The sequence below is a fragment of the Lotus japonicus genome, chromosome 3 (genome assembly GCF_012489685.1).
Source record: "Lotus japonicus ecotype B-129 chromosome 3, LjGifu_v1.2".
NCBI lineage: Eukaryota > Viridiplantae > Streptophyta > Magnoliopsida > Fabales > Fabaceae > Lotus > Lotus japonicus.
In genome coordinates, this window is record NC_080043.1 from 15,276,195 (window position 1) to 15,298,225 (window position 22,031).

At 38.8% G+C, this 22,031-nt stretch overlaps 5 protein-coding genes across 5 annotated transcripts; 3 read left to right on the forward strand and 2 right to left on the reverse strand.

Moving 5' to 3' along the window:
- Window positions 1-473: 473 nt before the first annotated feature.
- LOC130749514 (sister chromatid cohesion 1 protein 3-like) lies at window positions 474-7,344 on the forward strand. The gene is made up of 14 exons (XM_057602877.1): window positions 474-772; window positions 1,347-1,608; window positions 1,690-1,736; window positions 1,833-1,882; window positions 1,996-2,063; window positions 2,156-2,799; window positions 2,880-3,003; window positions 3,106-3,242; window positions 3,334-3,920; window positions 4,438-4,477; window positions 4,639-4,687; window positions 5,176-5,311; window positions 5,748-5,886; window positions 7,004-7,344. Exons 1-13 carry the CDS (start codon window positions 649-651, stop codon window positions 5,844-5,846), a joined length of 2,367 nt encoding a protein of 788 aa, XP_057458860.1. The 5' UTR covers window positions 474-648; the 3' UTR covers window positions 5,847-5,886; window positions 7,004-7,344.
- Window positions 7,345-8,669: 1,325 nt separating this feature from the next.
- Window positions 8,670-10,315, reverse strand: LOC130749248 (thioredoxin-like protein Clot). Its single transcript, XM_057602578.1, has 2 exons — window positions 10,064-10,315; window positions 8,670-9,071 (listed from the first exon to the last, which is right to left on the reverse strand). Exons 1-2 carry the CDS (start codon window positions 10,206-10,208, stop codon window positions 8,818-8,820), a joined length of 399 nt encoding a protein of 132 aa, XP_057458561.1. The 5' UTR covers window positions 10,209-10,315; the 3' UTR covers window positions 8,670-8,817.
- Window positions 10,316-13,993: 3,678 nt separating this feature from the next.
- LOC130743663 (protein FAR-RED ELONGATED HYPOCOTYL 3-like) lies at window positions 13,994-16,380 on the forward strand. Its single transcript, XM_057595896.1, has 3 exons — window positions 13,994-14,053; window positions 14,223-15,400; window positions 15,495-16,380. Exons 1-3 carry the CDS (start codon window positions 13,994-13,996, stop codon window positions 16,378-16,380), a joined length of 2,124 nt encoding a protein of 707 aa, XP_057451879.1.
- A 1,306-nt stretch (window positions 16,381-17,686) lies between these two features.
- On the forward strand, window positions 17,687-18,532 carry LOC130743207 (uncharacterized). The gene is made up of 4 exons (XM_057595343.1): window positions 17,687-18,046; window positions 18,131-18,232; window positions 18,315-18,380; window positions 18,473-18,532. The coding sequence occupies exons 1-4, from the start codon at window positions 17,687-17,689 to the stop codon at window positions 18,530-18,532; spliced, it is 588 nt and encodes a 195-aa protein (XP_057451326.1).
- A 305-nt stretch (window positions 18,533-18,837) lies between these two features.
- On the reverse strand, window positions 18,838-20,397 carry LOC130743664 (protein MAIN-LIKE 1-like). The gene is made up of 3 exons (XM_057595897.1): window positions 20,034-20,397; window positions 19,192-19,952; window positions 18,838-19,110 (listed from the first exon to the last, which is right to left on the reverse strand). Exons 1-3 carry the CDS (start codon window positions 20,395-20,397, stop codon window positions 18,838-18,840), a joined length of 1,398 nt encoding a protein of 465 aa, XP_057451880.1.
- Window positions 20,398-22,031: the final 1,634 nt, after the last annotated feature.

Sequence of the window (22,031 nt, forward strand, 5' to 3'; positions counted from 1 at the left end):
AATATTTAATTAATGCAGTAGTTATTTTTGAAAAAATCACAAATGACTTTTGTTAATTATTCTAATATCATTAATAACTATTAAATACAATATTAATACATTAATTATTTTCGAAGATATGAAATTATTTAATAAGGTGGCGACACCTGTCGAGTTGCCACCTTTTAGTTTCGAAAATAGTATAAGGTAGAATAGGATGAGATGAGATATGATGAGATAAGATATGATGATCTCAAACAAAAAATCATATTTTAAAAATTATTTCCGAAATACTGTTTTCAAATATAGTGAATTAAAACAGAAATCAAACATATTTATCTAAAATCCGATGGCAGATTTTGTAAAATTGAGAGCAATCAATGTCCCTCCTTGTAACTCACAACAAACAACAAAACAAAGTGAAACGATTCCAGACAGTGAAACGAAACAGTATATATATCCACATTCACCGCACCACACCACACCACACCGTTTCGCACGTTAAGCGCCACTTCACTCTTCAACTCATAGTTTCCCGCGCCAAATATTTCACATTTATACACCTTCCTTTTTCAAATCCCCCAAATCACAAACCCTAATTTATCTTTCTCTTCTTCTTCTTCTTCTTCTCTCACTCTCACTCTCAATCAGAACCAGAAGAAGAAGAGAATGTTTTACTCACAGACATTTTTGGCGCGAAAAGGGCCACTCTCTACAGTGTGGATCGCCGCTCATCTCCAACACAGGCTCAAAAAGTCTCATTACACTGCCACTGACATTCCCTCCACTGTTCGTAAGTCTCCTTCAACCCCCTTTTTCCTTTTCAATTTCAAACTTTTGTTTTTATTTTTTCTCAAATTCCCATTTGGGGGTTTCTTCACTGGTTGCCATTTTCTTGCAAATTCATGTTTTTGATTGATGGAAACTGTTTTTCATTCAAATGGGTCTTTAATTTTCGGTTAAAAAAGTAATCTTTTATCCATTTTATGAAAAAGTTTCAACTTTGAGTGCTTTTGTTCTTCTGGGGTGGTGTACTGGTGTTGGTGGATAGATGCCACAACCTTGTTGGTGTTTATTAGAGAAATTCAACTCTGGAAATTCCTGAATATGTGTTTGTTAAATGTTGTTGTTTTTGTTTCGTCGGTTACTTGATGTTTTCCGGGTGGGATGAAGGGTGAAGGGTTCAAACTCTGAGGAAGGACTAATTTACTAACGTTACTAACAACAAACATTTGTCTATAAAAAAACTTATGTTTTCCCTGCACCCTTCAACTTTACATTTGGAGAATTTTCATTTTCAACTTGGTAGCAATGTTGTTGTTGTTGATTGTTAATTTGTTTTCTTCCTTGCTGAATGTCTCTTTTAGAACATATCATGGATCCGGGGGTTCCGATTGCGCTGAGAATGTCAGGCCATCTTCTCTTGGGTGTTGTTCGGATATATTCGAAGAAAGTTGATTATCTTTTTCATGACTGCAATGTTGTTTTGACCGGTTTGAGCAAAGCATTTGCCGCTATACAGCTTACTTTACCGGAGGATGCAAGGCAGGCACCGGTTCAATCTATCACTCTGCCGGAAAATTTCAACCTTGATGCACTCAACTTGGGTGATGACATAGATCATAATTGGTAACATTACTTCACCTTATGTTCTTTTTAATTGTAATGAAATCTGTACACGCCGTGTGGATGATTGGAATTCTGTCTCAGGGTTGAGGATGTGCACCGCCGGAGTCAAGAAGACATCACTCTAGAAGGTTATTTAAGTGGATGATTTCTATTAGTTATCTGTATTATTTAAGTTTTGTCAACACATGGAAGTTAACGATCTTTTTACACTTCTTATTGTACAGATCGGAATCCTGTTATAATGGATCATTATGTGGCTATATCTTTTGATGAGGTCTGGCCCTGCTTCCTTCCTGTTACTTGCATGTAATTCCTGTCATTGTTTTGAAAAATGTGATTTTGGAGTTGCAAATTTGTTTCATCAATTATTTTTTACTTTTTATTTAGGATATGGTAATGGATTCTTCACGCACTGAAGTGCTGCCAGATTCTGGTGAAAGACCAATGGAGGAGGAGTAAGCTTCTGTTGCTTTTGAAGCTGTGTTGCATTTTCTTTTATTTGTGTTCTCGTGAACCAGTGGAATAATATGTTGTTTTTTGGCTACAGCACTGTCCCCCAATCTCCATCAATGAATGTTGCGGGTGTTCAAGATCGTAGTCCAACTGTGCAAATAACATCACCAGCTATCCAGCATCCAGGTGGTGACGGCCCTCAGAACTTTCAGGACCCTGAGGCTACCTTCCCTGTTAGTCATAGTGGTAACAGTCCTACACAAGCAACCCAAGCTATGCCAATTGAAGTCCTTCGTGATGCCAGCAATGATCCTACACAAACAACCCAAACCTTCCCTGGTAGTCCTAGTGGTAACAGTCCTACACAAGCAACCCAAGCCATGCCAGTTGAAGTCCTTCGTGATGCCAGCGATGATCCTATACAAATAACCCAAACCTTCCCTGTTAGTCCTAGTGGTAACAGTCCTACACAAGCAACCCAAGCAATGCCAATTGAAGTCCTTCGTGATGCCAACAATGACTATAATATAGAAAACCCTCCAGTATATCAAGATCTTGGGGATAATGATACTGAACCAAACAAAGATCTTGACCAAACTATGAATGAAAGGGATCCTATTCCTGAAATGATTGATGATTTGGGTCCTGAAGGGATATCTGGACCACCTCCGCTACACTTTGGACCATCAACTCCGGCTACTTCTCAAGGGGGCACCCAAGATGCACATGTTTTTGTAGGTCTGTCTGCATCTGTCCCTTTCACTTACAAATGGATCCTTGAATTACAAAACCTAACTTTTTTCCTTACTCTGTTTCAGAGCATAATTCTCCCAATCTGGTGCTTCGTTCGAGCCCACCAATACAGCAGCAGCCGCAGCAGCAGCAACAGAGAGGAAGGAAGAGAAAACAACTCTTCGATGAACCGATAGTGTTATCAAATAAGTAATGCTTTAAGATTTTTTTTTTGAGCTGCTTCCTTCTCCTATGACTTAAAGAGTTTCTGTTCTTTCCATGGTTGTTATTCATATGAGGATGTCTTTGTAGATTCATGAGGGATGCGCTTAATAATCCTCGTAATATAATACGGAAAAGAAGGGATCTTCCTGGCTCTTCTTTGGGTGCTTGGAAACTAAACAACAGCCAAAGAAAGGAAAACATGTTTGACCAGCCCTTAATAACTGGTAGGATGGTCTTTTTTACCTGTTATTTTGATTATGGTAAAGTGTTGTTTTCATGAATTTGTCATCTGAAAACTTGTAACTCCATGTTCAGGGTTATGTCAGGATCTTTTAGACATATCCCAAACGGATTATATACGTTCAAGACCTCATTTGATCATCTCTGAGGAAGATAATGCGGATAATGGGTGTGGGGTTACCAGAACTCCCCCAACTAACCAAATACCTGAAGAGCCAAGAGCTGCTACTCCTCCCGTCACTGCATCTGATATGGAAATTGAACACCCTGCAACTAACCAAATCCCGGAAGAGCCGAGAGCTGCTACACCTCCTGTCAATGCACTTGATTTGGAAATTGAACAACTTCGTAGTGTTGCTGCTACTCCCTCTCCCACTATCCCAGCTCACAATGTGGACATTGAACTTAATATTGAAGGTGATCATAGGAGCCCCGTTGGAAGAGATAACATGACTCCTGTTTCGGCTCATAGATTAAGGTCTGTTTCAGTTTCTCCTTTGAGAACAAATAATGCATCTGAGACAGTACAGACCCCAGACGTAGGAACTTCACTTGGTGCTCATGGATCAGAAATGGAAACACCCATGCCTCGTCTGGATGATACGTTTCAGAACTTTAGTCTTTCAGATACTCATCGGTTGATCAGTTCTGCTGAATCAGAAGTAAGCTTAGGTTTCATCTTAAATGCTTTCATATAAGTCTACATAAATAGTAATTACCCATATTCCATTTATTTCTGTACAATGAGTTTACTCTAGTTATCTTTTTTAGTATAAGGATGTGAAAGTAGGATATATTTAAATTTGTATCTTTTGACCTTAAGATAGATTATGGTGTATATATGGGGCATGTTATTGAATCTTTCCAACAATAAAATGCTTTAGTCCTAAGTTTTTGAGTGCTTCATGCACATTTTAATGAATATTCTTGTGTGGAAGTTCTCTTCTGGCCATATATTTCAAATCAGTGGTGGTAATGTAGCATGCAACCCTGCTTACCTTGCATACAATTTTCCTTGTTTTTACCTTTGGCTTGTCTATATTAACAATATTTATACGCACACAGTTGCCTCTTTTCTGCCTAGGTTTCTGCTTGTAATCTTATCCTCTTTATTTGATGCTCTTAAAATGGTTGAATTGAAGCATTAAATCTAACATCTTGTCAAACTTGTATCTGTAGGAGCTTTCTTTTCTGGAAATGGATAACAATACGCCAGCCAGTATGTTCTATTTCCATGTCTTCTTCAATTTGATTTTTTTGTGACGTGCCATGATTTTACTTGTATTATGTGATATGTGATGCTGAGATGATATTAGATGGCCAGTTTCTGTTATTATTGTCGCATCATTAACATTATAGATTGTATTATTTGAATGGCAGGTTCACAAGGTACAAGTAGAACTACTGGCACATTATCTGTGAGGACAAGGTACTTACTCTTATCTATACTACTATAGGGTATCTTTGTTCATTTTTCTAGGTATTCATGTCACGTAAATAACATTACTGTAGTTCAGGCTGTTGAAATTCTTTTACATAGATTGAGAACTGACACATAGTATTTCAAAATTTTCCAGAACTTTTCATTATTATAACGTTTTTTATGCATGTTATAATGATAGGTTATAGTTTATACATCTATTCTGTATTTTATTTTTCCTTTTCAGAGAACAATTGATTTCTCTGTGGTTTTAATAGTCTGTTTCTGGGTGTTTAAAAATGACAATTTAGAGTAGTGGATTGACATGGTGAGGTATCCAAACAGAAATCGTAACAAGTGAAACCATACTTTAACTAATGCACTTTTTTCATGTAATTTTCCCAGAAGTTTTGAACACATGTTAATTTGGTACTGCACACTTCATATTACTTCTCTGGTGTCTGATATTGCCAATATTCTTCATTTATTTAATCCAGGGCTACAGCTCAATATTTGAAAGCACATTCTCCAATTTCCCCAATTTTGGAAGACCCTGCTGTAGACCTCAGCTTGAACAAAATCTTGGAAGGGAAATCTAGAAAGATTTCTGCTCGAATGTTCTATGAAGTATTGGTGAGTTTTGAAACACGTCTGCCTGTGGAAATGAACCTCAATTATGTCTGAAGAATTAGAATATTTGTTGTTTGTGGGTGTATGATTTTAATCTTTCTATAACGTTAATATGGTAGTGAAGGCCATAGAGTGATTTGCTTTTTCACGAGTTTGAATTATTCTATAGACATTTTTATAGCTTTGAATTCTGCTCTGACATATTTAGTTCTTCAAATATTTGCCAGGAAAAATGCATAGTTAAGTTGATCATAAATCCATAATTAAGGGATATTTGTATTCCTTAACTCAAAAGTCCTAGAAATTAAGCTTTCTTGGAAAATATGCATCCTTGCAAACAGTTATAGTGCTTCCCCACCCACCATTTCCGTTTTAACATTTACGACATGGAAATTTACATTTTATGATTGATGTGGATGTTCTATGTTTTGCATTGTAGGTTTTGAAGACTCATGGACTTATTGACGTACATCAAAAAGAGCCTTATGATGATATCAGCTTGAAGTTGATGCCTTCACTTTCAAACGCTAAACTTTGATATCTTCATGAATTCATTTGTAATCCTTCAGTGTATATAGGTAAGGTTCTAAACTCTACAAGATTTTTATGCCTTTTTTATGCTAATAGTATAAACTATAAAGTAGTGTCGTTATTCGTGATAAAATTGTACTGATATAATTAAAAAGATATATTTTATGTTACAGTTTACCTCCTTGTGAAGATTTATTTCAGAGCAACTTTACTCCTAGTTTACAATCTTACCACTTCCCCCTCCTCAGTTTACCTCAATTTTACTCTTGCCTTGAAAATTATAAAATACTGAAATTGCTGGTTTTGTAATTTTTGTTAAACTAGCAATGGAAAAGGTGGTATTTTACTGAAAATTTAACAACAGAGTAAATAACCTTTTCCAATTTCCAATACTCTGCTTTCTATTGTTTACAAGCAACGTTTTTTGCTGTTTCTTCTACAATTTATGCATAGAACTCAGTCTCTCCTATTAGCGTGTTTTATAAAACATACCTATTATCTGACTAACTCATTGCATCTTGATGATTATGTGCAATTTAGGTGAAAAAGCTGTATTTGCAGTTCTTTTTAATACTTATGGGATTGTTTTGTGAATGTAAGACTAACTTCTGAATGTCAAGACAACAAGCAGAAAGTTTTGCGGAAAAATGGCTCTTAATTTCACTGTTTTTATACCATCATGTACTTGAGGATGCTCGCCCTACTCCCTCCAAAAAGCATTTATCTTAAGATTATAGCTTTTTGTTGAAATCTATGCTTCTTAAGTAATCACTCTGCACAATATTCCTGATAGTTTTCTGCCATATATGCTGGTGCCTTCGCTTTTCAATTTTGATATCTCGAGGAAGGACTGAAATCCTCCATCCCATTTGTCTCACCAATCAATTTGTAACATGTAATTTAAAAACAACCCATGAAAGGTTATAATTGTCATACTCGTCCCTACTGATAAAATTTGATTAGTGAGATAAGGAAGGACACACCAAATGGGGACAGAGGATCATCCCCTAGAAATCTGGGGGAGGGAGTAAAATGAAAGGATATGAAGCGAAGTTCTCTGCAGAAAATGTCTTTTCCCCCCATCTATTTGAAATGTTCTTGTGTGCTGATCTGCATGTGAAAACACTAGTTATCTCTAATAAAATTTTACTTATTGGCTTGCAGTTGGGTTTCGCGGCGAGGACGGAATGCAGTTGGGTGTGTATAGTAGACACAAGGCAAATTTTGTCCAACATGGAGGCAGAGCTTTTATCACTCCTTGTTTTGTTATCAGCAACCTGCTTAATTTATATAAAAAACTGTAATGATGGTTTTTATTTAATATTTATTAGTAAATTTCGTTTTTGGAAAAATAAAAGTACAAAATGTTGTACTAAATTTATTTTTTACTTATTGTAGTTTGGTCTGATTTAGTACCAATAAACATGTGAAGGGAGTAGTAGTTTTTTTAAATATTTTTTTGGACTTGTTTATATAGCTTTGAGGCTTCCATCTAATTTTGACACATTCTCTTTTCCACCTAATTTTCATTCTCTCCTTATTTCTTTCTTTTTCTATTACATAACTCTTACATCCTTCATTCCTATCTCTTTTATTCACATCTTTCTTGCTATGAGTGGATTTGGTGTATATGAAAGAATTATTGACATAATAAATCTGTCCAATTCACTGGATGTGTCCACGGCTGATTTGTTTTTTCCTTATTGCATTGTTATTTTGAACAATATTATAGGCAATTTTGAACGGGTTTATTTAATTTGAACACTTTCGCGTGCTCAGCCAAGAGAAGTTTCAAAAGAAACATCATGCAACTCAAAACCAAGAGAAGTTTTTTTTAATGTCTTCTAACTCAGCTCCCAGTGTTGATCACATCTTCAAAAATCAAGGGGAACCTCGGGAATTCCTTGCAAGGAACTATTTGGCATTCTTAAAAAATGCAGGATATTCAAATGAAATGGGAAAGGAGAGCATATATGGAGGAGTTAGGGGGAATGGACAATACCATATTCAAAATGTGATTCAATCACTTCCTCCCACAAAAAGTGCTTATTGTTTATAATATGAAATCGTGTTTGGATTTTTGCTGAACTCGACCTGAATTCATGTTGATCTCAACGTGGCACAATTTTGCTTATCCGATCTACGGTGAATTCAACATGACAAATTCGAGCTTCTTCATTTATACATTAAAAATCATGTTTGTATGAGCACCGTTGTCAAAACAAACATAGACATACAATATTACAAGAACAAATCATCTTTAGAAAAACTTTCAACTGAATTTCTTGCAGATGACAGCTTAACTAGACAGTTTAACTAGATCATGATTCTGAAGGAGGGACTGGATGCACAGTAAAAAAAGCAGCAACTTGCTTGATTTAAAAGCTTCTCATATGTCATTCTTGCTCTCTATTATGCAATATGAAGGATCAAATTTCGACCAAAATTTCAGTTTGGGGCATTATCTTGGGACACAAGCAACATCGCATGGGCACCTGGTGAACTTGTTGATTGTGATAATTTCACTTTCAAGCTAACTAAGGTTTAACACACAGCAAGCTGAATATCACCAAGGATTAGCCATCACATTTATGATGTTCAAACTGTCAGAATAACTACACTGATAGTGATAACTGATATATTCCCTCCCACTTATTTTTTAAAAAGAACATATTAGCAACTCCCATCTTCGCGAGTTTGTTAATGAATTTAAAGTCATCGCTGGCTAACATACTTAGAAAAAAGAAGAAGTGAAAAGTACATATAAAAGAAGTATAACACTATGAGAGAGCCAACTGATGTCTGCTTTTAGACTTCCTTGGTCACATCATTTGTACTCAAACATTCAACATTTATTATATGCTTTACCAGCAAAGTTGCAAACCCAGTATGAGAGGGATGGATTACTGAAAAGAGTACACCATAAACTGTTTAAACTACAGGTTATACCAGCCGTCTATATAAGACGCATAGGGAAATCATTTGTCAGCTACAAGTGCTTCAATTTTGTTTTCAAGGTGAGCTTCATAGTCCTCAAGGCGACCTTTGACCTCATCATTCTCCCAACGGATCAAAGTTGGCACCCCGGTGAGCTTGAACTTAGGATCCACCCTCCATGGATGATGGGGGTTCCTCCATGTTGGTCTATCTCCAACATAGGCTCTTATAAGTGCTATGTCATCAGGTGAAGCCTCCAGCTTCTTGTAGATCACAGGCTCCGCTCTTACACAATCTTCAAAAGGAAAAGGTAAATATCAAAACAAAAAATTAAGGAGAAAACTAGTGATAATCTCAGATTCTTGGCAAGATGGGTGATGAACATGAATGATTTCATATTAGCAATTGTGCAAGCTTCGTCTCATGTACACATAGCTCAAGCTCTAACATAGACAATGTGTTCAAATTAAACATTTTACTGAAATAATAAGAGCAATAGCAAATTTGAGACCACTTGCTCATAAAGACAATGACTGATACCATATCATGAGCTAGCTTTTGTTTTGGCTTTAACAATTGTGATTTCACATATCTCAATGCATCAATGCAAACACGTTGAGTTCAACATGGATCAGAAAATTCACGCTGACTTCTAACGGGAATCAACACACACACTAAGGCGTTAGACGAAGATATATAAATGATTCTGGGTATGTTTGGTTTGAATTCTAGCACTACTAGACGTGGATCCATCTTTCCAAAATCAACTATTTGTTGCTTCAATTTGATGTTGCGGTCTTGCGGATCCTTATCCACTCGTATTTTCCAAACACACGCTATATTTGTAACAATTCTGATAAACATAAGAGATACCCTGTTCCTCTAACTGATACTCAATAAAGCATTCATTCAAAGATGCATTTATATACCAAAAAACCAGAAACATAGAGCACCAATCAATTTGTATGAAGCTCTTCTTCCCAATTCCACACACACACATAAAGTAATCAAAGAATTCTCGTCCCCGATGATTAGTTCAAGTGGTAACAACTAGGCGATATAAGGTGAGGAAAACGGTGAAGGGTCCAAAGTTCCGAACCTGAGACCAATTTACTAACATTTACCTATAAAATAAAATAAATCAAAGAATTCTCACTGGTATTGCCAATGATGATTAAAATCAGATACAATTTCAATATATTTTTTTCAAAATTTCCAGATTTCTCTCAAAAGAAATTCATACAAATCAAGTAGTAATATCAATATGAATTGGAGAAAAAGGGTTACCAGGGCACCAGCTAAGAGAAGTAGCAGGGTCTTTGTCAGCCAAGAAGAGGATGAGATTGGCTTTGTTTTGGGAAGCTTCTGATCGGAACTTGTCGAAGACTCCATCGAAGGTGGAAACTGTCGCGTCAAAAAGCTTCAACGGCATTTTGTTTTCAACTCTTTTCTGTCCGCACAGAAAAACTTGACAATGGCAGATTCTATTATAAAGGAAAGAATATGATACGTTTCTGGTCAGGTAATGATGAATGAATCATGACCATATCCTGGATCGATTCATGTTAATTTCTCTCTACACGTTTTTTTTATATTCTCTTTCTCTATGATTTTAATTTTTTATTTTGATTCTTTTTTGGGTGAAATAAAGTTTAAGTGCGTTCGTCTCTCGTCATGACAATGAGGTGAAAGTATGTCTTCGAATAAGAGCTCGAGTGGTCAGAGTTGGTTGATATATGAGTTTGAGAGAGTAAAATCCAAAATTCAACGTTGGAGGGTTGTAGTTTATCTTTCTAACGTAAAAAAAAAACATGCATGCTTCTGAGACCATAGGTCACTAACACAACCTTTATATTAGTAGTGAGAATCGAACACAAAACCTTCTAAAAGGAAGTAATTTATTTTTTTTAATATTTTGATTTTGATGTTGTAAATAACCATGTGGATTGTGTATGTATCACATATAACAACTAATATTTTAATCTGGGATGTATTTTTTGAAAAATGAGAATAAATCTAAGGCTCCTAAATCTAAATATGAATATTCTAGATTAAAACACAAAGTTATGAGACTTTTTAAAAAGTCACATGACATTTTTAAGTGATCATGTAACCATTTAATTATTTTATTAATATTAACCATTCATATGACATTTAATTGTTTTTCGCTACTCACACTGCTTCAAGAACCGTGCGTGAATTCCCTTGCACTAGCGAATCAAAGTTAGTGTCTTGGCTATAAATCATATGAAGCCCTAATAATAACAAGATATAACACAACCGATAGATAGTTAAACTCAATAAGTATCTACTCTAATGTTCAATTTCCAAGTGGTGTGTTTTGAATAGAAATAATGAGCCGATGAGACTAATCCATTGCTTCACGGTCAGTGTAATAAGCAATAATGAGCTGATCAAAGAGTTTTTTACCATTTACAAAAGTTGAGAGTCAAATCTTCAATTACTTATTTAAGGACGAAGGTGAGATATATACACTACATCAACCCACTTTATTTTGTAGGGGTAATATACATACACATATTTATAAATAAGAAGTAGTAAGGAGTAAGAACATAAAAACATTGTGAAGGCTATTTTTATGAGGCACAAAAAAACAAGTATAATATGAATACTTGTATATTGTAACTGATTTTTTTTTTCAAAATCAACTGGGGGCCGCTGCCTCATACTCTCTAACTTGCATTCGTCAAGAGTGGGTAAAAATTGAAAACTAATGAGGAAAAACTTTTATTATTTTGCCTTAATCGGAGATACATTTTTCTTCCGTAATAAACTTTTGTTTTGCTTTCAACACCAGCAATTACAATAATTTTCATGGAAACAATGATGTTACTTAGATATTGTGGGGATTCTTATATATGGGAGGTTTAGATTTCATGCTTGCGCCAATATTTTTATAGACATTCATCTTCTTCTTGCGCGTATTTGGGACTTCACTATATTCCCCGTGAGGCTAATGACCCTACATATTGTCTTGCGAGTTTGGTGCTACCTGACAATTAGAGCTTACCACACTCAAACTAACAACAGATATTTCCCAATCCCACAGTACGTACCAGCCTCACGAGCAGCAACAAACAACCAACAAACGGAACCAGACAGCCAATAGCACCAACAAAAGCCAAGCAGGGAGCAAAGTAAAAACATTCAAACAAAGATACCCCCACCATGAGAAGCACAACACTTCCAGGAGACTACAGTGATTGCAAGCACAAGAGAGGTTGAGATGACCATTTAAACAAAGAATAGGTAAAACCTCCCACCTTAGACTTAATCCAGAATCAATCAAGAACGCTCTTTGAGTAAAACATTCATTATTTTCTTTTCTCCTATTGGTTGAGTATATAAAGTTCCACATTTTTGGCTACTTAACGTTGTCATATCCGCATTGCACCCCCCCTTTTTCTTGGTGCTAAATGGAGCCAAAGTTCAAAGCACTGGATATTTGTATCCATTATATATGTAACATTAACAAGTCATGTTTAGGAATGACAACATTAGAGGTTGTGTTTGGTTTTCAGTTTGGAAATCCGTTTAAAGCATTGAAATTTGAGACCATATTCCAATGTCTCAAACTTGAAAAAAGCTGTAGACTTCCATTGGGTAATAGCACTTTCAAACTGAAAATCAAACAAACACAAAATCTTTATATATTTATAAGTAATATGTATGAATATAGTAGGAAAAATGTATATGAATATGACTACATATAACACCACAAACATACTGTAGAGTTCAATTCTTTTTTTTCAAAACCTGAAGGTCATGAGAACACCGTTCTCAAGCAGACAAATAAAATAAAAAAGAGAATTACATAGTTAAAGGATAAGCCCAAACCGAATCTCCCCTATTACACTATTACTTAGCCAAATAATCCATAATGGATTCATAAAAATGAGAAGTTCAAAACATAGAAATTGCAATGAAAACACATTTTTCTCATTCAACAACTGTTTCTAGTGTCTTAGAGCTGAGATCCACATCTGAAAGCTACCAAATTTTTCATGTACTCCATCCCTGATTTGAGAGTGATAGATAATTTTGTAGAGGCCTTCGGAGAAGATACTTTAAGTAAAATTGATTTTTCTCCCCAATGGTCACCATAACCTAACCAAATTGTAATCGCCTCCATTGTCTCTACATTTTGTACTATATATTTTACAAATTTCACTTCAAAGTATGTATCCCTAAACCCCTTTATATCAAGGTTCTTTAGATTGGGATAAATACCCTGATAGTGCTCTATTAAGTATTTATCATCTTCATTTTTTTTACACACACCACCACAACCATGATCAACCTATACAAGAGAGGAAACTATGTGAAGGAATGAACTTACCTATAAAGCAAAATTAAACAAGAATATGACTGAAGTAATCATGAGCGCACCTGACTATAAATTTCAAGATTCTCCAACCGATGACATGATTTAAGAGCTAAGGAGAGAGGAGCCCTGGATTTGGCACCCCAGGGCTTAGAAATGCCACCCCAGATTTTTTAAAAAATGCCAGAACTACCCTTTCGGACACAAGGTATCCGTAACACTTCGGAATCCAAAGTTCCGAATAATACCTTGTTGAATCTGACACTTAAATGACATACATAATTCGGAACCTTACTATCCGAACTAGTTCGGATTCTATGAGTCCGAAAACCTGTCGCACACTGCCACCTTTTGAGCACCATTACTCCTCCACCACCAACTCCATCACCATTACTCCTCCACCACCAACCCCATCACCCCCCCCATTACAATCAGATTCAAAAAACTCCACCACCACCACTCTTCCTCTTCTTCCTCCACGTTTGTTTTCATCCCCTCACAACCATCTCCTTCCAAGTTCCACTTGCTCCACCCTCAACCACCATCTCCTTCCAAGTTCCACCTTGCTACCAAGTTCCTTCTGGTAAGTTTTATTTCTCTCCCCCTTCATATCCTGCTTTACTTATCATTGTAGTTACATTTCATTGTTGTTTGTTGGAAGTTCGTTTTGCACCACCATTGTTTGCTTGTATTCTGATGCTGTCGAGCTTAATACGGATTGTCTGTATCCGAACTAGTTCGGATTGTCTTTATCCGAATTGTTTCGGAATCAAAATATCCGAAATTGTTAACCAGTTGCAGTTTGTTACATGCAGGCTGAATGACTGAACCGTACCTATATGAAGAAGAATTACTGGTTGATGCCGCATGCGATGCCGCATGCGGTTCTGGGAATGTTGAGCCTAGCAATATCATTCCGTGGGTGCCCCCTCGTATAAGCGTGGACGCCACACATTTATTTACAACTGATCAGGTATTCATTGAATAATTATTGTTGGAACATACTACTATGTATTTGGAAAATGATGTGATGATCATTGAATAATTAGTGATGGTTGGTAGGATGTTTTATTTCTAAAGCAATATGTTATCATTGAACAGATATTTGATACTCGTGATGAGCTTGAACAATGGGCTAAGAATGTTGGAAAGGCGAATGGTTATGTGCTGGTGATCGCAAGGTCTGACTATGCTATAAGTGGAGGAAAGGTATTTGTTACTATTAAGTGTGCGAAGCATGGTATTTACAGGCCATACAAGGACCCGAATACATTCAAGTACAAAAAGACCGCATCACAAAAGACTGATTGTAAGTTTAATCTCAAAGGACGACCTGCGAAGGGTGATAGAATGTGGCGGCTGAAAGTGATGGATGGTAAACACAACCATGAACCAGCTAAATCACTAGTTGGCCACCCCTACGTTGGTCGACTAACAGAGGAAGAAAAGGGGCTTGTGGGCACCATGACTAGTACTTGGACTCCACCGAGACAAATACTAGCGGCATTGAAGGAAAACAATCCAGGTAACTTGACTACAATCACTCAAGTTTACAGTTGCAACAAAAGGTTTAAAAAAGAGGAGAGAGGACCATTGACAGAAATGCAACATTTGATGAAGAAGTTGGTAGAAGCCAAGTATGTTCACTTTGAAAGGCAACAAGCTGATTCAAGTGAGATTAGGGATCTCTTTTGGGCTCATCCTGATGCGGTCAGACTCTTCAACACATTCCCTCATGTGGTCATCATGGATTGCACGTACAAGACAAACAGATATCAGATCCCCTTGCTTGAAATGGTTGGTCTCACTTCTACGGGGTTGACTTTCTCCACAGCATTTTGCTACATAGTTAGGGAGCACACAATTGACTATGTTTGGGCCTTGGAGTGCATGAAGTCTCTTATTGCCGATGATGCCAGATTACCTCAAGTGATTGTGACTGACAGAGATTTGGCTTTACTGAGTGCTGTTAAGCAATGTCTTCCCAACTGTACCAATTTATTATGCCGGTTCCACATAAACAAGAATGTGGAGGCAAAGTGCAAAGTGTTGATTGGCACAGATGATTTTGCCCTTTCAGTGATGGAGAACTGGAAATGCCTGATATATGCTGAAACAGTGGAACAATTTGATGAGGAATGGAAGGAAATGTGTGTCATGTGTAAGGACTTCCCAGATTTCATATCCTACATTTCTACTACATGGTTAAAGCACAAGGAGAAATTTGTGAGTGCGTGGACCAATTCTGTGTTGCATTTTGGAACAACAACGAGTAACAGGTACAATGCACACTTTATTGCTTGTGATATTTTTTTCATTTCATAGTCTTGCTTTATTACCAGAAATTGATAGAGTATGATCTTTTGTATGCAGGGCTGAAAGTGCACACTCAACCTTGAAGAGGATGCTGAAAGACGACAGAGGTGACTTGTGCGCCTCGTGGGATGCAGTGGATAGGTTGACCACTGTACGACACAATGAAATCAAGGCATCATTTGAGCGCAGTATCAACCTAGTAGAACATCGTTTCAAGTCGCCCATGTATACAAATATCAGGGGATTTGTGTCCAGAAAGGCCATGCAACTCATGGAAGATGAACAGAACAGAGTGATGCGCGATGGTTGTGGATGCGCGTTCCAAGTTACCCATGGGCTTCCTTGTGCGTGTGCACTTCATAGTTATGATAGAATTCTGTATGAGGCAATCCATACTTTCTGGAAGATACTTGGTTGGGACCATGTACCCATTGGGAGTCAAGCCTCAAACCAAAGAGACCTCAAGTCAGAGATTGATGGCTTGACCGCTTATTTCAACACTTTGGATGTTGCGGGCCAAAGTATGCTAAGGAGGAAGGTAAAGGAGCTCTATTGTCCTTCTAGTAGTTCACTGTGTCCTCCTCAAGTGAAGATAAAGCCCAAGCGCTCGTCCAAGGCTATGGAGAGTAAACCACCTAGTCAACAAAAACCATCCTTACAGCGTGATCCTTGTTATTGGGAACATGTTAACAATAGCCTCAAGCCAACACCTAACAAAGTCTCTTGTCCTCGGAACAAGAAGTCTAAGAAGAGAAACCAGTCCTCCACCAGCATATACTTGGATGATTTGCCATCTTTCTTCCATCAATATATAGAAAAAGTCATAGATGTTATTCCAGATGGTAATTGTGGTTATAGATCAATTGCTGCATTGTTCAGACCCGACATAGGTCAAGACGGTTGGCCTTTGATTAGGGAAGAGTTGCTTGTAGAACTCTCATAGAATACCGCTTACTATAGCAACATATTTGGTTACGAGAGGGTTCAGTCCCTACAAAATCGTCTCATCCTTCCGATTGGTACAATTGCAACTGAAGACAAGTGGATGTCTCTACCGGAGATGGGATACCTCATTGCTACGAGGTTTCAAGTTGTCTTCATCTCCATTTCACTAGACGGTTGTTACACTTATCTGCCATTGAGAGGAGGCGCCCCACCGGAAGTACATCCCGTTATAGCAGTTGGTCACGTCACCAACCACTTTGTTCAGGTATATCTTTTGTTAAGTACCTTACACTCGCTTGTCACGTTAAATTAGTATACTTTGTACTCAGCCACTTTGTTCTGTTCTAACTTTATTGTTATACTCTCAAATGTAGCTCAAGCTAAAGCCGAGACATCCTATGCCAAAACTCGCTCCCCAATGGCCGTTTTTGGCCAAAGAACCCACCGACCAATGGCTCATCCCGTATGCGGCGCGTTTGGCTACATTTACGGCAGAATTGAATGCTTGGATTGATGCTACGAGTGGTCCTCAAGAGAATGTCTTTATAGACCTTGGAGAAGATTGAGACTAGGATTGATGTTTGTTAATTTGTATCTATGACATATGTACCACTAATTAGAAGTTCAAAGTATTATGATGTAGTATTAAACTGTTTCTCATGTGCATTTTATCTGTTTCTGCCCTGCAATGTAGCTGGTTATGAGAATTTGTGGATTCTGCCTTCATTGTTTATGGTACTGTCATTTTAGCTGGTTAAGCATATTTCGGAACTTTGGTTTCCGAAGTACTTCGGAAAGCTAATGTCCGTATTATTCGAGTCAGGTAACTTGCCACCCCATTTGTTTTCACCATTCGGAAGGCTCTAGTCCGAAATAGTTCGGAACTACGGAGTCCGAAATGTTTCGGAAGTCTCCTTTCCATTTCCATGCCATATGCTTAAATTTGGCACCCCCAAGTTTAAACCATCTTCGACATTAAGGTTTCCGAGACATTTCGGAATTATAGGATCCGAAATGTTGCAATTCTTCTCATGCTTCCATAAGTTGTCACGATGGACATTTACTTTCCAAACTACTTCGGACTATGGGGATCCGAACATTAACCAACCACAACCAACCTCATTACTATCCACAACCAACCACAACCAACCTCATTACTCTCAACCAACCACAGCCAACCTAATTACTATCAACCACCAACAACAACCAATCCCATTACTCCTTCATCTATAAATTTGCTTGATTTAAGCTTTCTAGTATTCATCCTCTCCTTTCATTCTTTCAACGAAACCTTCAAAATCAAAATGGAACAAGATTTGCCCACCTTCATCCGCCCTTGCAAACTCCGAGGAAACTCTTCTGCAAGTTCTCGTCCTCTCATTCCCGGCCCTGCTGGTGTTGTCCAGGCCGCCATGATTCAACGCAGCTCCACCACCGACGGACACCTCATTCCAACCCAACAATTTGTTAGGCGCGTCGTCGAAGACGGTCACGACACTGATCCCGATTTTCACTCCAATGCTTGGCTTTCAGCCCTGCAATTAGGCGGATCTGCAACTCCTCTGGGTTCCATCACTCACCATCTAGAAAGGGTCGATCTCATCGTCGCAGTTATCAAATCATGCACGCCAAACGGATTCGGCGATGTGTCAGTTACCCTGAAGGTATTTCCTCTCTTCCGCGTTCTTTTTCATCAATGTCATGGTATTTAAATGTCCTCTGATTTGCCATATGAGTTTGAGTTTCAGGATCCTACGGGCACCGTCGGTGCTAGTGTCCATCACAAGGTTTTCACTGAAAGCGAATTCGCGAAGGACATAAATGTTGGATCTGTTATGCTTATCCAGAAGGTTTATTATTTCTAACCGACTTGACTATTTTTTCTACTTCTTTAGACAAGTTGAACATTATTTCTTCCTTTTTTGCTTTTAGGTAGCTGTATTTTCTCCTAGAAAATCTAATTGTTACCTGAACATAACATTGCCCAACATAGTTAAGGTATGAAAATCTTTTTTACACATATATAATTAAAATAAAAGTGACTGTGGATTTTTACACATCTCAATTTTCATTTATGTGAATTTTCACAGGTATTCTCCAGTGACTGTGGACCTCCATCAGAAACATTCACCGACATTACAGAAGATTGATTAATGTTATTTGGCTAATTCTGAATTATTTGCAACTTTAAAAAATCCTTGACCTGGATTATGTAGGCTATGTTGTGTCCCTTGAATTATGTACGTTATTTTGCTTCAATTGGATTATGTGTGTTATTTTAATTCCCATTGGATTTTGTTTGTTATTTTACTTGATTTAAAAAGAGATAAAAATGTAATCAAATCAAGTAAAGCGTGATAATGTGAAATCCAAACCAATAATGCGATAAAAGTACAGACCGATAATAAAGCGTGTATAAACTAATAGTGCGATAAAAGTACACATAATAATAATGTCACTGTCCCCTGCCCCTACGACCCACCCTACCCCTACGACCTCTGCCTCCGCCTCTGCCACCTCCTCTATCTCCACCTCCACCTCCGCCTCGTCCTCTGCCTCGACCTCTGCCTCCTCGTACACCAACGAAAGCGACGCCCTGGGTCCTGCTCAAGTCTCTGATGACAGTGAGGCACTTCTCTAATAAAGTGCGGGAGCGTGTATCTCTAGGGGGACCATCGTCGACCTCAAGTCCCTGCTCTAGCAAATCAACGGCCCGACGCAAAGAAGCCTGAAAATAAATCAATATACATGTTAGTAAACCGCATACACAAAACCACAAATGCATAAAGAAAATTAAGTTCACACTTACCACAACACTGAGATCGGCCCTACTCTCATCCGGGATGATGAACCGGTGAGATACACCGGTGTACCAGTCCAGGTAATCATCTACTGCCGCTCCATCCACTATACTAGGGACCCCCTCTGGAATCAAGTGTGGCTCATAATCCAGGTATGCTGCATCAACGACCTCCGCAACAGAACTCATGCCCATCACAACAGATGGGTGTCGCGGGATAGGCTGCACGTACCCAAACTGCCGCATCACACGCTCAGGAAGATGAGGTCGCACGGCCGCCCGGATGGGAGTCCGGATGTAGCCTGAGTATAAAGCTCGGACGTCCAGCTCGCTGTGACTCCTACGCTCCTCATACGATGTCCATATGACGTCCTTTGTCATCATCTCATCGAAGAGAACTCGCCTCTCCATCAGTCCTGCATGCCCAGCCCGTGACTCCATCCACCTGCACGCTCTGGGCTGGTCCTCCGTGTACTCGGAGACCTCAATCCGCTGAATAATGGTGGGTGGGAAGTGCTCAAACACCCAAGCTACCAGGAGGGAAGAACAACCGCTCATCTGCTTGGTCTTCCTCCGTGAGGCATGACCAAGTGCATCATACAGTGTAGCTAGTGCAATGGCGCCCCATGCATACTCTGACACCCGATCAAGGTGCTGCAGCATGCCGATCCAATGGACAGAAGTGTAGTGTCCTCCACTCTTGTTCGCAAACAAGGTCGAGCCGAGGAGGTGAAGTAGCCACATCTGTGCTGCATGGTCATGCCGATGCTCTAAAGTACAACAAAGAAACCATTAATCATTTAATTCACATATAATAGTTGCAAATAAATTAAATATACAGTATAACTAACCAGTAAGAGCCCTAGTGTAAAGAGTCTGCAAGAACCTGAACCGCAAGCCAATGGTCTTCACCGCCTTAAACTCCATGATGTAGTCTGTGGCTACCCCTCCTAAGAGCAGAACACAGGTCTCCGCTGCCTGTTCTCTGCTGGCCTGTCCGGGAGTATAAAACCTATCACCCATCGGCAAATGAAGTATAGATGACACGTCATCCAGGGTGATGGTCATCTCCCCGAATGGCATGTGGAAGCTGCTGGTATCCTCATGCCATCTCTCGACGAGGGCAGATAGAAGGGGTGTGTCTATCTCCGGATAGGTGCAACTGAAGAGCGGATAGAGTCCGGTCCCCTCCACACGCTGACGAACAGCGCTCATATCGTCTCCCTCGCCCTCACATGTCAGCTTTGCCAGCTTCATCCCAGCGCTGGCAAACTTCAACACACCTCTATCGGGGTAACGCGGGTCGGTGCCTATAATATGATGCCACAGACACGGCGCAACGTGATGTGGGTAACAGACCAAAAGTGACAGATCATCAGGCCCCCTGGAAACAGTGCCTCTGTCTGGACTGGCACCTCATCCCGTCGTGCTCCAGCATCACCCTCAAGCTCCACACCAACCTCAGGCTCCACATCAACCTGAAGCTCTACATCAGCCTCATGCTCCACATCAACCTCATGCTCACTCTCTGTCGAACTCTGAGGAGTCATCTGACGAGAAGGCGGAGAAGGCTCGGGAGTCGTCTGACGAGAAAGCGGAGAAGGCTCGGGAGTCGTCTGACGAGAAGGCGGAGAAGGCGGAGCAGGCTCGGGAGTCGGCTGACGAGAAGGCTCAGGAGTCATCTCACAAGGGTCTCGACGCTCCTCATATGATGTCGCACCAACATCCTGGTCCTCACCAAATCTGCCTTTGACTCTACGATAAGAAGCATGCAGCCGTCTGCGGCGATCCTCAACATCCTCCGGGGCTGTGTGGCGATCCGCAACATCCTCCGTGGCATCATGGGAGCTCCCAGCAACATGTGATTTCCTGCGCCCTTGGCTCTTCCTCTTAGCCATCTATTAAAAAATAATACTCATCAGATAATTGTAAAAGTACCAATTGATGAGCTTTATAACTGAATATTCATGCAATCAGCAAGAGATATGTACCAAGACAGATTATCAAGTATGTTGAGGGTGTTTAGATCAAATTTTCTTTAAACATGATCAATAGTAAAAGAAACAAACAGAAGTGGAACAATGCAAGCATACTATATAAATCTGGTTACATCATTTGGAGTTGATAAGCTGATACAATGCAAGCATACTATATAAATCTGGTTACATCATTTGTGTTTAAATTGACTAAAAATACATCCACTCGAATGGCACAAGAGATCATAATTGTTCAAAAACACATTCATATTGTCTTGAAACATGCTCTGATGGAAATTTTCAATTGTGCTTCTTGTTCATGCTATAATATTAACAAGCAATATGTCATGGAAATCCCTAAAATTTTGCATGGAATTGTTAATCTAAGTCACATCCTATAGGAGTAGTAGCCTGCAGAGGTTTCTGATAAGAGTTACACACTTGCACCACCTGCTGTGGCCCTTCAATTTCTCCAATTTCAACAAACTTTCTTTCTAAAATATCTCATATTTCAAAAATATATATCCAACCTAGCTTAGTAAGATTTCTCAGTTGTATCTTGATGACTGTTTGGTTCTAGTTGATTCTCTAGATACTTGCTTCTCTGAATCAGTAAATGTGAAGGTTCTTGGTTTCATTGTGGATCTACTATCTGGAGAGCAATTTCCTCATCTCAGAATGAGGATACAAAGGAAATTCCTTGACAGAGATACATATTGTGTATCTAAGTGGTTGGAGAAAAGGCTTTTAGGGAGCATAATGAAATCAGATAGTGGGGTGAATCATTTCCAATGGTTAACTTCTTCATACAGTATTTTCCAATGGTAGGATAGACATCCTGCATTTTCCCCATCCTCCCACAATATTTCTTAC

Excerpts from the sequence above, each read along its gene's own strand:
- LOC130749514 (XM_057602877.1), top strand. The coding sequence starts at position 649 with ATGTTTTACTCACAGACATTTTTGGCGCGAAAAGGGCCACTCTCTACA. Across the intron at positions 4,478-4,638 it reads GGATAACAATACGCCAGCCA|GTTCACAAGGTACAAGTAGA; the intron begins GTATGTTCTATT and ends TTTGAATGGCAG. Across the intron at positions 4,688-5,175 it reads ACATTATCTGTGAGGACAAG|GGCTACAGCTCAATATTTGA; the intron begins GTACTTACTCTT and ends TATTTAATCCAG.
- LOC130749248 (XM_057602578.1), bottom strand. The coding sequence starts at position 10,208 with ATGCCGTTGAAGCTTTTTGACGCGACAGTTTCCACCTTCGATGGAGTC. Across the intron at positions 9,072-10,063 it reads TTCTCTTAGCTGGTGCCCTG|ATTGTGTAAGAGCGGAGCCT; the intron begins GTAACCCTTTTT and ends TTCCTTTTGAAG.
- LOC130743663 (XM_057595896.1), top strand. The coding sequence starts at position 13,994 with ATGCCGCATGCGGTTCTGGGAATGTTGAGCCTAGCAATATCATTCCGT. Across the intron at positions 14,054-14,222 it reads CATTCCGTGGGTGCCCCCTC|ATATTTGATACTCGTGATGA; the intron begins GTATAAGCGTGG and ends ATCATTGAACAG. Across the intron at positions 15,401-15,494 it reads GGAACAACAACGAGTAACAG|GGCTGAAAGTGCACACTCAA; the intron begins GTACAATGCACA and ends TTTTGTATGCAG.
- LOC130743207 (XM_057595343.1), top strand. The coding sequence starts at position 17,687 with ATGGAACAAGATTTGCCCACCTTCATCCGCCCTTGCAAACTCCGAGGA. Across the intron at positions 18,233-18,314 it reads CTGTTATGCTTATCCAGAAG|GTAGCTGTATTTTCTCCTAG; the intron begins GTTTATTATTTC and ends TTTTGCTTTTAG. Across the intron at positions 18,381-18,472 it reads CATTGCCCAACATAGTTAAG|GTATTCTCCAGTGACTGTGG; the intron begins GTATGAAAATCT and ends GAATTTTCACAG.
- LOC130743664 (XM_057595897.1), bottom strand. The coding sequence starts at position 20,397 with ATGAGCGCTGTTCGTCAGCGTGTGGAGGGGACCGGACTCTATCCGCTC. Across the intron at positions 19,953-20,033 it reads TTACACTAGGGCTCTTACTG|AGCATCGGCATGACCATGCA; the intron begins GTTAGTTATACT and ends GTTGTACTTTAG. Across the intron at positions 19,111-19,191 it reads GGGCCGATCTCAGTGTTGTG|GCTTCTTTGCGTCGGGCCGT; the intron begins GTAAGTGTGAAC and ends ATTTATTTTCAG.